We start from the raw sequence: 17,822 nt of genomic DNA, 5'->3' as shown, positions 1-17,822 counted from the left end.
ATATTTAAAAAGGTGGAACGATCAATAATATAATACTTGTAAGGTTCATTCATTCAGATTGTTAGGAAATAAAATGTTGAACTGACTTAGAGATTAATGTACTGAGTTGGATTTAGAAGTAAATAATTCTTTCCGCTTCCAATATCCTGGAAACACAATGGAGTGTGTACTGCCAATTTAGTACAGGAATATTCTATTTGATTTACTTTCATAAACTTCTCCACAGACTTGTCACCTAAGACCTATAAAAAATATTTGTATATTTCATTCTTGTATAAAATTATTGAATAGATTGAAAGTATTGAAAAAGTCGCCCGCTTTATAACCATTTTACCTTTTGAAGAAGTAATATGTTTGTAATTCGAGCCTTGCGCTAGTTCAATAATCGACAGTTTTTGAAGTGTTTTTGTTCAATGAAGGTATACTTGAACTTTACTTAAAGTACTTTATTGTAGATTATTTCATGTATCTTTAGATATTATTCACCAACCCTTGTCAGAGATAACTTTTAGAATGAAAAATTTATTATCAAATTATGATAGTGTCTGTAAGGAATTATCAAAATCAAGTTAATAAAATAGCCTTGAAATTCTTCCTTGTATTTTAAAGTGGTGAGCTATATCACACTATGAAATGGTTTAAATGTGTATTTTATTGATTTCCCAGTATTTTGTTACATTTTATTGCATTGAATTGGTTTGTTAGCATGAACCACAATTGTATAATTTAAGGAAAGGGTGTTGTATGAATTGGCATTACATTCAACATTGTTATAAAATGAAACATGAACAATTCGGGATCATGGAGTCCGATTAATAATATCTGTGTAAGAGAAATCCAGGGTGTGAGGGGGCAGAGGGGTGTTGCTCTTTCCATGACCTCTTATGAACAGACTCAATCAAACCGTGTCTGCTAGTATTTTGCTTGGTTCTTCCAAAGGATCTTCTTACAGATTTTATTATATGTACAAAAATATAGTTCCTTTAAATTAAAGGTATGGTAAATGTTTGGCTTGGTATGAACTAAACTGTTTGAAAGTTACCATTGTTGTGCTGTTAAAAGTCTCTTCCACACACTATTATTTTTAGAAAAGACTTCAGCCTGCAGAACTTGTCATGTATATGTGACATTGCTTCAGAGTTTGTGTTAACTTTTCCTGAGAAATACACTGAGAAAGACTAGGGTCCCATTAAACTTCACCTATTTTTGAAAAATTGCGACATTATTAAGTTTAAGTGTACCATATGATTTTATATAAATCTTATTAAATCAAAGTTCAGTCATTATCAAATGAGCACTAATGCAGTTTGATAATTAAGAAAAATTTAATACCTCTTTTTAATATCATTATACACATGCATATAATATATATACCAGCCAATTAAAGATGGCAATAGCAATGATTTTTATTAATGTAAAAAACAAATTTAAATTTTAAGGCAAGCAATGCATCAACATTTAAAACTACTTTAAAAGACAAGAAATTAAATGAGGATTTTTGATTGTATAAGATCTTACTTGAACAAGTTCTGTATTATTGGCAGGTATTTCCTCAAGTATTGCGTTACAACCGTCTTACGGGTGCCTTTGAAGAAGTCATTTTAGATGGCAGCAGTCGACCAAGCTCAAAATATGATGGCAATTCCAGTCTACCTTATGGTGTCACAGATGGGGAGAGGGATGCTATGTTACAGTGGGCAAGGAAAGAAAGATTGCCACTTTTTCTAAGGTACCAGAAATCAGAATGTCTCTTTTAGATGCTGCTAACCAGTCTGCCGCTTTACTGTGACATCATAACAGTGGTTGTAACTTTTTGATAAAGCAGATTGCTATGTTTTAGCTCATTTGGGCATTTTGAAACTGGGTCATCTTGGCTTAGGAATAAGCTAGGTCTCTAGGTCAGATAATTGGAAAACTTTATTAATACTCTTAAGGGCTGCATTTTCTACCTGATCTTCATAAAAAATTGTCAGAATGTTTTCTTAATAAAATCTAGAGATCAAGAATATTGGTTTTCTGGGATAAAATAAAAAACTAATTCAATAAGTCAGATCATAGAAAAACATTGTTAACACTTTAGAGGCCACATTTTATACCTAATCTTCATAAATCTTTGTCAGTTTTTTCCCCATGAAATCTAAGAAAACTTTGATACCAGATAACCTGAGGTCAAGAACTGGGTCACTAGGGTGAATAATAGAAAAACCTTGTTAATAGCCTAATAACCTTCAAAGGTCAGAGACCACCAATTCAAAAAGTACAGGGAACTTACTGGGAATGAGGTAAGTGTATACCTGGGAATAAGGTAACGTCTTTGCATTCTGATTGATCAGACATGTAACCAAACCCATGAAGTGATTATTTTTTTCAAAACTGAGATTTTTTACAGCATTTACAGTACTTTATTATACATTTTGACAAAATCTGCTACATTTTATGTGTATTGAAAAAAAGTTTTTCAAACGAATTTCTCCCACTATGCCAACGATGTAAACAGGGGGTCATCTAAAATTACTTCAATAAATTCGTATGTTTTTCGTCCGGTATTTTGGTAGAACTAAGATAGTTATTGAAAAACATGTAATTAGATATACATGTTTCAATTTATGAAATGCCATACACACCATAATGTTATAATGTAAGTCTATGGGAAAACAATTGGTGGTCTCTAACCATTATGATATTTGCCACTGAAATTTAAGTCAGGTTTAAAACTTACATAATTATGTAAGGTCAAAAGCTAGGTCATTTGGTCAAAATCGTAGAAAAACCGTGTTAAAGTCTGCAATCCTCATTTTGTTACCTGATTTCATGAGAAGTTAACTTAATTAACAAGATTTAAGTGTCTTTACAAACATTTGATTGTCAAGTTTCTATCTAGTCTGTTTGTCTTTTTCCAGCACACAATTATTTAGAGAATTCAAGTTATGTAAATTATTACTACGACCATTAGACGATAGATACTCGGCCAGTCGAGGCTCCACTCACAATATACGAGGATATAGTCGTCAGTCGGAAAGTTACGTATCTAGTCTAAGTAACAGTGCGGACAATAGTGCTAATGATGTGGATGATGAAGACTTTAATTTTGAAGGACATTTTAATGCTTCTCAATTGTTCAAATACCAAAGACCTGGCAGTAGGGCTTTAAGTGTTCCTGCACCTATATGCTATGGATATGGTAAGTTTTAACTTTTTAAATGTAAAACAATAAATTAGCATCAGAAACTCAGCAAGGATATTGTCCATCTTCCCTCTCTCACAAGTGTTATAGTATCTCTAGTATGGGTTTTGACAGCGTGGTTAAAATTACAGGAAACACCAGTCGGGTGTGTAAGAAAAGTGAGTTACATGCCAAAATGAAAAACCTCTCAGGATATCAGACCACCATTATCAGGACTGGTGTTTTATAAGGACTTTGTGTCAGACTGCCATTATCAAGAGTCTTATAAAGAATTTTGTCAGGCTGCCAATATCGGGTGTTTTGTAAGGAATTTGTGTTAGACTGCCATTATCAAGTGTTGTGTAAGGAATTTGTGTTAGACTGCCATTATCAGGTGTTGTGTACGGAATTTGTGTTAGACTGCCATTGTCAGGTGTTGTGTAAGGAATTTGTGTTAGACTACCATTATCAGGTGTTGTGTACAGAATTTGTGTTAGACTGCCATTATCAGGTATTGTGGAAGGAATTTGTGTTAGACTGCCATTATCAGGTGTTTTGTAAGGAATTTGTGTAAGACTGCCATTATCAGGTGTTTTATAAAGAATTTATGTTATTATCAGGACTGGTCTTTTAAAAGAACAGTTTTTAAACTGTCATTATTAGGTGTTTTTAGCTCAGGTATTGTGACCGGTCATTGTGTCGGCATGTGTCGGCCGTCAACATTTGCCTTGTGAACACTCTTGAGGCCACAGTTGTGACCCAATCTTTATGAAACTTGGTCAGAATGTTTGTCTTGATGATCTCTAGGTCAGGTTTGAAACTGGGTCATGTGGGGTCAAAAACTAGGTCAGTAGTCCAGGGCAAAGGAAAAGCTTGTGAACACTCTAGAGGCCACAGTTGTGACTTAATCTTTATGAAGCTTAGTCAAAATGTTTGTCTTGATGATTTCTAGGTCAAGTTTGAATCTAGGTCATGTGGGGTTAAAAACTAGGTCACCCAGTCAAATCAATGGAAAATCTTGTTAACTGTCTAGAGGCCACAGTTGTGACTCAATCTTTTCGAATCTGGGTCATGTGGGTTCAAAAACTAGGTCAGAAGGCCAGATCAAAGGAAAAGCTTGTTATTACTCTAGAGTCCACAGTTTAAGTTTGAAACTCATGAGAATTGGTCAGAATGTTTGTCTTGATGACTTCTAGGTCAATTTCGAATCTGGGTCATTTGGGGTCAAAAACTAGGTCATATGGTCAAATCAAAGGAAAAACTTGATAACACTCCAGAGGCCACAGTTGTGACTCAATCTTTATGAAATGGTCATAATGTTTGTCTTAATGATCTCTAGATCAAGTTCGAAACTGGGTCATGTGGGGTCAAAAACTAGGTGACTAGGCCAGATGAAAGGAGAAGCTTATGAACACTCAAGGGGTTTATTACCCTATCTTCTTGAAACTTGGTCAAAATGATGATCTTGATGATTTTTAGCCCAAATTCGAATCTGGATCATCTGGAGTCAAAAACTAGGTCACCTGTTAAAATCAAAGAAAAACCCAATCTGACTAAAGTACATCTCCTATATTACGCTACGCATAGGATCTGAAAACGACCTATTCATTGCCTCGTTCTGACGGCTCTTTCGCTAGCCATTCAGAGCCTAGCTTACAACATCTTGCAAATCTACATGTAGCATTGACTTTTGATATTTACAATTCTTATGTCGTAATGTATCAGATAGCCGGTTAGCTCAGTCGGTAGGCTACTTGCTTTGTAAACGAGGGGTCCCGGGTTCGAGTCCTGGAATAACCGCATATTTTTCTTATCCTTTGACAATCGAACAAGTCGTCTGATTGGATAACATAAAAATAGCAATAATGGAAATCCAAAATATACAGAAGACGAATGTGAATGGGTCGTTCTCAGATCTTCGTTTAGAAGATCAAGTACTTTAGTCAGATTGAGAAAAACCTTGTGCATGCAATAGTGGCTGCATTTTTCATTTGATGTGCATGGAACTTGGTCAGAATGTTTGTCTGCATGAAATCTCGGATGATTTTTTAACTGAGTCATGTGGGATAAAAACTAGGTCACAAGGTCAAATCAAAGAATATGCTTGTTTACACCCTAGGGGCACATTTTTGATTCTATCTTCGTAAAACTTGGTCAGAATGTTTGTTATCATGAAATCTTGAACAATTTTAAATCTGGGACATGTGGGGTCAAAAACTAGGTCACTAGGTCAAATCAAAGGAAAAGCTTGTAAGAATATATTAATCATTAATGCATTTGTGAGCTTCATTAGATAAAGAACATTACTTTTCATATGAACTTCATAGTGAAGAAACTAACTGTGATGTGAAAATGAAGTTTTATTATTGTCTAAGAACAGTTTAGTAGACAGAGTTAAAAAGGCATAATGTAATATTCTTAGTAACTTTAGTAATGGTTAAGAAGGTATTCATTACATTTTGTATTTCCAACAAAAGTTAAAATCTCAAATCAGCAATGTAACTACTCTTATTAATCAACTCGGATAGAACCTTGTATGTAAGATTATTTATAGTTGCCACCAATAATCCATATTGGCGACTTATTCATTAGACTGTTAGTAATGTTAGTAGGAGGTTAGTGCAACATACAATGCTACAATTCCAGAAACTTACCTGGTTCTTTAACCCTTATCCTGCTATATTTCTATAATGGACTGGTCCATCTTTCAATTTGGACAGAACCTCTTATTATTCAAAGGGTTTTTCACTGAAAATTTACTGACTGAATAGCGAACAGTGCAGACCATGATCAGACTGCACGGATGTGCAGGCTGATCTTGGTCTGCACTGGTCGCAAAGGCAGAATCATCTGCCGCCAGCAGGCTAAGGGTTAGTGTGCCAGGTGAAAAGCACCCATACATGGGACTCTTACCCCAATATTAGTAATTTTAAGTTTGAGGAATGGGGTCTTGAACTCTTGACTCCTTGTTTTGTAGTCAGACAGTTTTACCAATGGGCCACTCCGTCTGTTCTGTATAGAACAATTTAATGAAATATCCTTATATATGCATTATGTTTCAACTGCAGTAAAACTAGTAAAATATAAACAGCTGACAAATGTTTTGACTTTACTGCAAAACCAAATAGGCCTGTATTATTACGTAGCTGATATATATTGTCAAGTTTCAACTGAATGTACGTAACCTATATATTCGTCTACAAGGTTCAGCTTTATTTTACAATGTATATTGTTATCTTACAGATCCCTACTATGATGATGAGCAGAGAGGAAGTACTACCACACATACACACGACACCTCAAAAACAGCGTCTGTCAAATATAAATCTAAGTAAGAAATTTTTACAGACTGCCTCAGTATCTTAGTGGTAGAGTGCCCGCTTTGAGTGCAGGAGGTTGTGTGTTCGATCCCTGGCAGCGTCATACCAAAGACATATAAGATGGTACTTAGTCTAGTAGCTTCCTTGCTTAGCGCTCAGCATTAAGAGGATAGTGCTAGGACTGGTCAGCCCGGTGTCTTTGTAATTTGACTGGGTGGGGTATCATGTCATTGTCTATGGCGTGATATTACAGCGAGGCAGCACTATAAAGTTGGGCATTGTGCTCACTGCTACAAGTAGACACCATCTTTTATATGACTGAAATTTTGATTCCACACATGTTTTTATTTCGATGTAAATGAGATGTGGAACCAAAATTTGTAGTCCTGTTTGGCGCCACATAACCTATACTGTGTTGGTGCACCGTAAAACCCAAATAAATGAATATGACTGAAAAATTGGTGAAAAAGATGTTTACATGAACACACACGCAAGAAATTTTTAACACATTTGAAATAGGATTTTCTTTTTTCTGTGTCATTATCTTTAAGACAGTGTAAAATTTAGAGAGTTGAAAAATTCTTTAGGAGAAATTATTTGTCGACAGTATGACACTTAGACAGTCAATTGTACAGTATGATGCAGTTATATTTTAGATTGAATTTTCACTACAGTATCTCTGCTTCAAGTATCTAGGTTGCTCAAGCAGTTCGCATAGTCTCCAGCCATTTCGATTATATTTTCTGTGTTTATGTCACTCAAAACCCTGGATGAGTCCAGCATTTTGTTTGTCCCCTTGTGACTTCCAGCAGTCTTTGTTTACAGTATTGCATGTTGACCATTGATTGCAAAACACATTGCATATGCATATAAACAAACATATGAATTATAATAGTACTGGAATCAGCTCATTATCATACATACGATATTTACAGAAGAGAGAGGGACGAGAATGTGCCAGACCCAAATGACCCGCAGTATGTCTCCGCAGTCGATGTACCAAACTATCCAAGGGAGAGCACTGTTACATTTGATCCTGACACAGGTTTGATCACTTTTTATATAAAATATGAAACAATCTTTTTTTCAGTATTCTGACCATTAAATTGTCTTTAAATTAGCAGTCCCATCAGACTTTCGGTTTTAAGAAGATAAAATTCCAGTTGAACCTGTCTTAACACCCACAAATTCAAACAGTGATTCGTATAAGCATAAAACTTTCATCACAATGAAGCTAAAATTATATTGTGTCAACTTAGGTAAAAAGACCAGAGCCTTTTCTGGAATGATACTTGTGCCGTTTATTTCCACAAACAAAGCTTTTGTCATTTACAAGTTCTGTTGTAAGTACAATTTTTTTTTATGGCTTTATTTAGTTAGATTTTCCTTTTGATCTTTCACAGAAAAATGTTCTGATGAAATTATAGTTGTAATATGTGCTACAATTAAACATTCTGGTGGTCATTTCATTATACATATTTCAGCTGAACCCGAGAGCAAGTCATTACGTAGTCACAGCAGACGTTCATCTAGAATGAGTCGGTCTAAACGTGCACCACAATCTGATGCCGAGGCTGCATTTCTTAGACATGCAAGGTAAAAATCAGTTGCTTCAACTGTGTTTCAGATTATCAGTTGCACTAATATCATGTTAACATCAACTTTAAAGTACATTCCTCAAAACTTTTTCTTTTCCATCCTGTGAAGTTGTTTTCAAAGAATCAAAATAAAGTGGGGACTTAATTAGTTAAGACAGGAAAGGTTTGGATATTTTGTCCAGAAAGTAATACAAGCACATCCAAGTGACAAAAATGCAGTGTTCTGCTCTTAGCAAATATAAAACAACTCTGAAATGTAAAAGAAATATATGAATTGAAGAAAACAGCAGAAATTTGTTCCGAAGAAACAAGTATTTATTTCAGAGCATTATCTGCACCTATAAATTACGATGACTACATGCGTCATCCTTATCGTGACTTTGACATGATGTTTGGAGAGGATGAGCCGGAACCCGATGGCAATGTTTATGTTACATTTGAGGATGAGGGAACCAGTGAGGCCCAGACTGAGACAGATGTGAAAAACCTGGAAGGACGTCTCAAAATGACTTTCCAACAACTCAAAGAACACATACTAGGATCTGTGAGTAGCTGATCTAGAAGTTGTAGGTTCTGGATGTTGTAATGATATATAATTGGACCATGAATATCTTAGTGTGCTTTGTCTTGTAATCTATCCTAGTGTTTTAAATGTGGGTATATGTGCCTGATATATCCAAAATTTCTTGACCTTGAAGTAACAGTAAATAGTGATTTCTTAAATGCATGTCTGCTAATGTTTGTTTGAAGTATGAAATGTTATTGTTGAGAACATTCTTTTATAGTCAGCCACATTCAGACTTAATTGTTTTATTTGTAGTATTTTGCCATGGAAAATTTCAAGGAGTTTTTGTCAGGAACTGCCGGTAAAGAGCTAGTCAATTTCTGGCTGGACTGCGAGTTCTTCAAGGATGTCATGGAGAAATATGATGAAGTGGCCATTATGGACACTAGAAATAGACTTTTTAGGTACGCTAAGTCTTTACATATTTGACAGAGATATTAGGTTTAAGTAAGGGATTCAAGAATATTTTTACTGCAAAAATAAAAAGGAAAAGTGCAAGACTTTGAAATATTTTTAGATAGATAGAGCTTAGTTAAAACAGGGAAAGAAATTCTCATGGTCTGACAACAAACTTAAATGATACAGTCATTTGAATAATTAGCCATTTTGGGCACTGTGACATAGAAGATATTTATTTGCATCCAATGAATATGGAATATATCTCACCAAGAGTTGAGATATTTTCTGTATCACAAGCATTTAGCACAAGAGAAAATGTGAAAATTGTCTCACTTCAAGGTGAGATATATTCCATATTAGTTGAAAGCATATTTGCGTAGCACCATGAGAAAACCAACATAGTGCATTTGTGATCAGCATGGATCCAGACCAGCCTGCTCATCCATGCAGTCTGGTCAGGATCCATGCTGTTCGCTTTCAAAGCCTATTGCAATTAGAGAAACCGTTAGTGAACAGCATGGATCCGCACAGGCTGGTCTGGATCCGTGCTGGTCGCAAATGCACTATGTTCAGTATGTTGGTTTTCTCATGGTGCGGCTCAAATATGCTTATTTAAGTTGAAATACACACTCGGCAACAAATTTAAAATCTCAGCTTTGGGAATAAATGCGTGTAAATGAAAATGATGTCAGATGTCTTTTGATATTACCAAGACACACATGAAAAAGTTCCATTTCATTTTATTATTTGCATCATAATGTTATAAACTTGTCCTCAAGTACTGATATTTGAATTTAGATACAGTCAAACCTGTGTTAAGCAGCCAGCCAAGGGAACAGCAGACTGACTGCTTAAGGCCTTATGGCTGCTTAATAGAGGTGACTGCTCAGGCAGGTTCAGCTGTATACTATAAGGAACAAAGCATGTCTATAATTTTCATCCCATTTGATGTGAAAACTAAATAATTAGCATACAGTGTACAAGTAGATTGGTAAAGCTACAACATAGTGAGTGATGTACATTATATCTCGCACATAAAACTCAGTATTTCATCAGTATGCACACCAGTAAAATAAACTGTAGTCATTACCTTATGTAGTCATTACAAAATATTTTATTGTCGAGCCTGCTTGCGGTGAGCGCGACTTAGTCATTACTTCTGGCGGGTCGGTGTATGTGCGTGCCTGTGTCTGTCCGATTTTGTCCGGACCATAACTTTGACATGCATGGACCAATCTAGTTTATATTTGGCATGAATGTTTACCTCAATGAGAAGGAGTGTCATGCGCAAACTCCATGTTCTTATCTCAAAGGTCATAGTCAAATTTGGAGGTCAAATTGAAGTTTGTCCAAGCATTTCTTCTTCATGCATGGTGGGATTTTGATGTAACTTGGCATGAATGTTCACCATTATGAGACGGTCTTAGACCAGGTCTAAGGTCAAGGACACACTGGACAGCTGGTGAGCTCGACATTCTGCCCATGGCATACTTGTTTATGGTACAGATTAAGTACACAATTAATTGCTAGAATTTATTGAGGTAAATTTAAATTTGAATTTGAATTAAGTTTGACTGATAAAATATGATTATTTGTTATTCACTAATTTACCATAAATGGTAAAGTTTTTGTAAGAAAGAACTGATGACATCACAGTGCCCAAAATGATTGGCAAATAGCTTCTAGGTAATTATGTCTACCAGTGGGTTTCAGAAAGCTATTTATGGTTCCTGTATCACTTTGTTCTGAAATGTCAAAATCATCTATAACTTTGTAAAATGTGCTTTAATTGGTTATATATGTCAGTATATATTTTTTTCACAGCCAGCTACCTGCATGTATTTTTTATTTCTTTTTATTTTGGAAGAGGATTATGATTGATAAAAGCTAATACAATTTAATTTTAGTAAACAAACTTTACATATTATCTTTTCAGAGATATTCAGGACAAATTCAAGATACATTTGACCAAAGATGCCATTGAACAGATATCTAAAGCTGCCAGTAACTCGAATCTCAGTCATTCTATATTTATACGAACCCAGTACGATGTTCTACGTAGATTACGAGCATACTGGGTTATTAGATACATGCTTCATATGGAGAGAGAACAGAAAATTAGGTAAGGGTTTGATGATATATGGTATAAGCTGTTAACCCTTATCATTCTGGACGTGATTGATTCTGCCTTTGCGGCCAATGTAGACCATGATCAGCCTGCACTCTTTCTTTGTGTATAATGGTACGATAGTAGTAGGTTCATGTGACATCAGTGTGACAGTATTTTATAATTTGGAAACATTGTGAAGATGTTCCAGGTGCTGTGGAGAAATTTAAAGGCACTCGCTACAGTTTTTCCGGATGGGTCGATATTTACCCCAACACCGTGCCAATTTGGTTTCGATGTAGCTCACTGCAGACTTGGTGCGGTCTTCTGCGCATGCCCGAAAGTGATTATCTAATGTCGCTTATGGCAAAAAATCGCAAATTATTATATGTTCGCATGCATTTAATGTACAAAATGTATAATATACTGACTAAAGGTAAGGGTAAGTATCACCATGGTTACAAAATATATACATTTAAAGTACTTTCAGTTCAAATTGCTTCAATCCGACATATACTGGAGTCTGTTATTTATACCAGCGCTCAAACTCTGCATTGAGTCACAGCTGTTTCTAATCTGGAACCGTACCCATACCGTACATTCGTAAACTATAGGTTTTGTTAAAAAAGGGGCGGAAACTTGCATCGTTCTATGCCATCAAAATGCTTCAGAAACACCTTAAAATCCGCTTATTAAGAAATCTGCCGTTTGATAATTTTATATATATATTTCTAAGTCATTTGCTCAAACACTGAATGAGTATTTTGTACCAACCTGCGTTGTATAAATGTCCGCCACACACCACCTCGTTGTAATTTTATTTAAGCGAAATCTAATATGGTGACCTATCAATTTTCTTTTTGTTTTAGATTAGGTAGACATAACCAAAGGTATGTGCAGAATTTGATTAAATTCTATTATGTGAAACTCGATAAAATAGCAGAAGTACCAACTTAAAATTGACAAAAATATGCAAAAATAGCCCTTGGGTCTGCTGAACAAGTATTCCTTTCTTTACAAAATCATGTTCTTTTGATTTCTCTGAGCATGTTTCAAATAGATATATTGTTTTCCGTTATAAAAATGCTTAGATAATCAAATTTATGCTGATTATTGTACTTTACTGAAATATATTTTAGGATTACAGAAATTTTGAAAAATGTTTAAAATAGCACCATATCTAGGGGCAAATTAAATTGAAACAGCTGGTGACCTAGTATTTTTATTTCATTTTTCAATACATCATAACATGATCTTTTAATACAAAACATTTCATCAAAATCTGTTATTGAGAAAAAAATTACGAAACTGTAGCGAGCGTCCTTAAGAGTGTGTAGACATCTAGTTCATTATTCTTTGTGCCTAATAATCGATTCAAAGTGTAAATAAATGGTAACACTGTCATTTCTGAAATGTCTTTTATGCAAAAAAAGTAGATCAAATAAGGTAGCACTTGTTCTTGGTTCATATATCGCTCTGAGTAATATGTTGACATGAGGTCAATATTGCCATGCTTTAATGAAATTTAACATGATTTTTATGCCCCCCATAAGCGGTGGGGGCATATAGATTTGCTCTTGTCCGTCCGTCCTTCCGAGAATGTTGCGTCGCGCCTAGCTCCAAAAGTATTTGAATGAGATTTTAGCAATACGGACAGGTTAAAACTCCAGCCAGCATGAGTAAATGCCACATCTCTTCATATTTAATGAGTTATATCAATATTAAAGGGAGAATGCTGATTATTGCTAGCTGTGCAAAAATGATACGACATGATATTCATTCAGCTTTATAAGTCTGCTGCTTAGAACCCACCAATCTTAACTAAGCAGCTTAACAAAGGGACCATCATGCTACTGTTATTCTGCAGTCAGATTACTTGAGAGAGCACAGTCCTTCTGTCTTGTATAATTTGGCCAATACCTTGTATCCGTGTCAAGTTAAGGTTCATGTGTGAAATTCTCACTTTTCACTTACTGGCTATGTTGAAATTTACATAATTATCCATTTTACCAACATACTTAATTTCTTATGTGAAAATCTATGTTTTCAACTTTCAGTCAGTCCCTCAGTTTAACAGATTCTAATCGGTGGATTACTGGAGATACGTCACTTAAGGACACATACTCATTTTTCCCATCCATCAACCTTGTTAGCTCCATGCCTGTTAGACCTGATGATGTCCTTACATACACTCGCACCAAAAACTGGGAATCTGTCAGTAAAGGTGGTCGACGATTGGATGACAGAGTGACGTCAGCTAAATTTAGATCACAGCCAGTCACTGCTGCCTCTCTTAGGTAAACTTTAACTTTCATATAGTTGAACTGCTTCGCAAAGTAATTGAAAATTACCATTGCATATTTAGTGCTTGTTTTCTATCATGGAATGGTTTACTGGTATAAAGAAAACAAAGTTTTTTAACAGTATTTATTCTGTTCTTGTAATGTTTTTTGTTGAAGTGTGCTTGATTGTGTGTGTTTTTATTTATAGAAATGATTTATAAGGAATTAGTTGCAATTGTTGATAAGAAATTCTCATGGAATATATGTGTTCACAAGGGTATATTATATGTTGACAATGATATATTTCTTGCTGCAGTGGTTTGCTAGGCTTTGCAACAACACCTCGACCAAAAAAGTCCAGGTATAGTGTTAGCAATAGACTTGTCTAATATCTCAATCTTATAACTTTCTCTTTATGCATGCAACCTATACTGTTACTTTAACTTTATGACAGCCTTCCTGGCTTAGGGTTAAAATGGAAATTATGTTCTTTCATTACATGATTATGGTGAATCAGCCTTACTATTGTCCATCCTGTCTTTTCACTGTTTTATCTGCATGTACATTGTTTAATAGGTCAGTACTCTTTCAGTCAATATGGAAGTTTTGTCGGTACTGTTAGGTTTATTTAACATTGTCCTGTACAATATTGGATATATTTGGACAAGTAACCCATTTGGAAAAAAAAAAGAATGGACAAGTTGAAAGGTGAGTCCAATATGTTTTTCAGATGGGTAAAAGTCCAAACATACTGCTGTATTGACAATGTTAATTAATCTTTTTATCCTTTGCATATTTTTCTCAGAAAATAATAACATATAATTAAATTTGTGTTCAAATTGAATCATCACAACAGACTGTAAAATTAACACAATGGGTATAGAGTATCGCAATATGTATGTGTTGAACATTTCAAGGTGATGCTTTTCGTAGTAAAAAATATATTCAGGCATATGTTTGTTGCGTTTTCATATCTCGTCAGTGTATATCGGTCCGCAGCTATGGATCATTTAACATGATAGTTTAGGATAAAGTTGTTGCATTTTTCAATAATTATGGAATATATTATATCCAGTATTATACACATTCTAAATAGCAATGGGGTGAGGGGGTCTGAAGTGATTATTAGCGCACTTGAGTGCCATTATAGATTGGAGTGCTGATAAAAGCATGTAGAATTTCATTCAGTTTAATGAATTGTTTATTATATACCTAAACACAGTAACGAGTACCCGATTTTTGAAACAGTTAATTGTATAAAATATTGACATTTAAGAACTTTTTAATGCAGTGAGGGTAAAATGATGTCACACAGTCGTGGTGGTTCAATAACCTTTTATTTTGCCTCTTTCCGATCATCGGCCTAGGGTACAGGATTGTATCCTATGCAACTTTGTTGCTATTTATAGTAGGGTATGAAATAAGGAAATATACTGGACGGTCATTTGATACAAAGGGAATTGTTGATTGTAAGAGAAAAATAGGTATAGAATAATGTCTTTTTATACCAATGTTGGGTAAATGTAATTCTAGAAAAACAAGATTATTTTGCTGCCACATGTTTTATTTAAAATACTTACAAATTAATAAACAAGCATTTTCACAGTGAACCATTGATAGAATCTTGATATCTGTCACAGATCTTGGATTTTTTTTTACAGCAACACTATGGAAATGCATGTTAATTAATGTAGTAATATTGAATATTGTCCCATTTCTTTGTTATTTTCATAGCTGTCACCAATGTTTCTCTAGCTTTAGAAATCTAATTTATGCATTCATTTCTGCACCCTATGTAATAGTACTCTAATGATTTTAGCTTAAAGTATACTGTACTATATTTCTTCTGCAAATCAATATATTTCTTCTTATATAATCTACCTTTGCTGCATAGATACTGGTAAAGAAATATACCAGACCTTCTAACCTGTACTCATATCTAATTACTTTCTGTAATAATCATCCCTAATTTTGCCTGTTAAAAATACTCTTACATACTCTTACATGTTTATGAAATTTTAAAATTTGATCTCAATGTTGCTGCTTTTGAATTAAGATAAATGAGCCGTGCCATGAGAAAACCAACAAAGTGGCTTTGCGAGTAGCATGGATCCAGACCAGCCTGCGCATCCGCGCAGTCTGGTCAGGATCCATGCTGTTAGCTAACAGTTTCTCTAATTCCAATAGGCTTTGAAAGCGAACAGCATGGACCCTGACCAAACTGCACGGATGCGCAGGCTGGTCTGGATCCATGCTGGTTGCAAACCCACTATGTTGGTTTTCTCATGGCACGGCTCAAATCATCTTTTAGCAAGAAAAGCTTTACTTAACACTATCAGCGGAAATACTTATTTCCAGTTTGAATTTGGCCCATTTGAAGTGTAAACTATATTTCAGTTGTTAAATTGTTTAATAATGTAGAGATTTCTTTATGGAATTCACAGGTACATCTTATTGTTAACATTTTATGTTTGTGACATAAGATTTTATCACTTTCAGTTTTGTTGTTTTCCATGCCATCTAAAATACTTCACCTCAGAAATAGTCTTTGTTCTTAATTCTTGCATAAAACCTTTGTTTTTTGCCGATTTCGGGCATGCACAAACAGGAAAAAAACGTGTACAAACAAGGAGATTCTCGTGAGCACGCGCTGTTGGTAAACGTTTTGAATATGCTGTTGCAGGTCCAACGTAAGCAAATTATGGGTCCCGAATCAAATTTGGCCGAAGTCGAAAGGTCCGAGATTTATGAAATCTTTTCATCTGCATTTTTATTAAAAATATCATTTTTCAACCTAACTTTACTTTAAATTGTAATAAGCGCTACCTCTCTTGATACGCGATTGAATTGACGTTCCTTATTATTGTATTATTACGCGTATTTGACTCAAAGTAAGTTTACACGCCGCGATTTAATCCCTGAAAATGATAGGCAAACAACATTTACAAAAATACAATTTTGTTTTCCAAATTAATTTGAGTCGAGAAAGTTGACATGCTAACTTTAAATCTTACACTAAAACTTTTAAAAAATGTTTGTGTCTACTTTACACATCTGTGCAGTCTACTGATGTAGTGATGGTGTGTAATGTAAAGCATAAACATGACGAAGCGTAAAGTTTGAAGGATTTTTCCATAGTTAATGAACATTTGATGAACAGAAGGTATTTATTATATATTTTTCAATTTATTTGTAGATCTCACCAATCATGTTTGAGTTTATAAATCCAATCTAAGTTGATTATATCAATGTTGGAAAAATTCAAATTTTTGTGTTTATCAAACTTTGATCGCGATGGGGTGCGGTGCAAAGCAAAATTTTCTAGTTATAGGCCTAGAGATTTCATTTTTAACGACATGAAGAATATAGGTATCGATACCAGTTTCTATAAAACGATAATATTTACATTTAAAAGCATAAGGGACAGACTATTAATTTAAACGAAGCAGAATTGTGTTCTGTCGGCACCTCACCTGCACATTGTGTAAAGACAGGATGCCGTGTATGCGCTTTTCTCATAATTCCGAGCCTCTAAAGCTAAAGTTCCTACCGATATATCGGAAAAAGGGGGAGTCATGCTTATTTTACATATATTTGATATTAAAGAAATTACCACAACAAGAATGTCCGTTCGACATGTATAAAATATGCACTGTTTCTGTATGCCCTGGAAATGCATAAATAAAACATGTGTCCATAACAACCTGAAACGACCGACTTCGATCGGCTAATGTCAGCTGAATAGTCTTGTTTTTTTCGATATTTCCAGCACTTAAGTTGTGTTTTATGCAAGAATAGCAATAACACACGTTTGTTTCGTGAAACAACATCTGCAGAATCCCTCGGGCTATGTTGGTGCACTCCCACTACAGGCTCGTGCACCAACCAATCCCTTGGGATTCTGCAGATGTTGTTACACAAAAAAACGTGCGTTAACCCTACATTGTTCACTCTACAGTGAATAGAGTGAATGAGAAAAAAACCTATTAATTCTGTCTTCCTTATTATATTGGGGAAACTTAAAGGATTTTTGTGTATCAACTGAATTTACTGATAGTTTTAAATATTCAATGACAGGATGACTTTTCCCTTTGAGAATACTTTCAGTTTGTAACATGGACTCCAGTCTGTGCCAGAAACGCATTCAGTAAATTTAAAAGTTGTACATACATAGAAACACAGGAACTCTTCAGTGCAGTGCACAAATTTGTTAAAAATGGCATGTAGCTTCTTAATTTGTGGTGTAGGTACATACTGTATTCTCTTTTCTTTGTATTATAGAACAACCAAGGAGAGATTCCTCGTTGCCTTGGCAGCAGACAAGATGGCAGGAGGACCTTTTGAAAGATTTCTTGCTTGGTAGCTTTTAAATCTAGTTTTTTTTAGTT

The 17,822-nt window shown here is 34.8% G+C and overlaps 1 protein-coding gene across 23 annotated transcripts in view; it reads left to right on the top strand.

Moving 5' to 3' along the window:
• Positions 1 to 17,822, top strand: part of LOC123527871 (uncharacterized) — a 72,532-nt gene that overhangs the window by 19,506 nt on the left and 35,204 nt on the right. For 21 of the 23 annotated variants that reach the window (XM_053519466.1, XM_053519481.1, XM_053519451.1 and 18 more), the window contains exons 3-13: positions 1,545 to 1,729; positions 2,901 to 3,181; positions 6,407 to 6,494; positions 7,419 to 7,528; positions 7,968 to 8,079; positions 8,406 to 8,625; positions 8,902 to 9,050; positions 10,982 to 11,167; positions 13,210 to 13,449; positions 13,751 to 13,795; positions 17,716 to 17,793. In XM_053519466.1, the coding sequence (XP_053375441.1) occupies positions 1,545 to 1,729; positions 2,901 to 3,181; positions 6,407 to 6,494; positions 7,419 to 7,528; positions 7,968 to 8,079; positions 8,406 to 8,625; positions 8,902 to 9,050; positions 10,982 to 11,167; positions 13,210 to 13,449; positions 13,751 to 13,795; positions 17,716 to 17,793 (1,694 nt within the window). The remainder of the gene's footprint in view (positions 1 to 1,544; positions 1,730 to 2,900; positions 3,182 to 6,406; positions 6,495 to 7,418; positions 7,529 to 7,967; positions 8,080 to 8,405; positions 8,626 to 8,901; positions 9,051 to 10,981; positions 11,168 to 13,209; positions 13,450 to 13,750; positions 13,796 to 17,715; positions 17,794 to 17,822) is intronic. The other 2 variants (XM_053519483.1, XM_053519409.1) reach the window with 1 other exon arrangement.

The sequence above is a fragment of the Mercenaria mercenaria genome, chromosome 1 (genome assembly GCF_021730395.1).
Source record: "Mercenaria mercenaria strain notata chromosome 1, MADL_Memer_1, whole genome shotgun sequence".
In the NCBI taxonomy this organism is placed as follows: domain Eukaryota; kingdom Metazoa; phylum Mollusca; class Bivalvia; order Venerida; family Veneridae; genus Mercenaria; species Mercenaria mercenaria.
The sequence above is the reverse complement of the archived record's forward strand: the minus strand, read 5'-3'. Positions and strand labels throughout refer to the sequence as shown.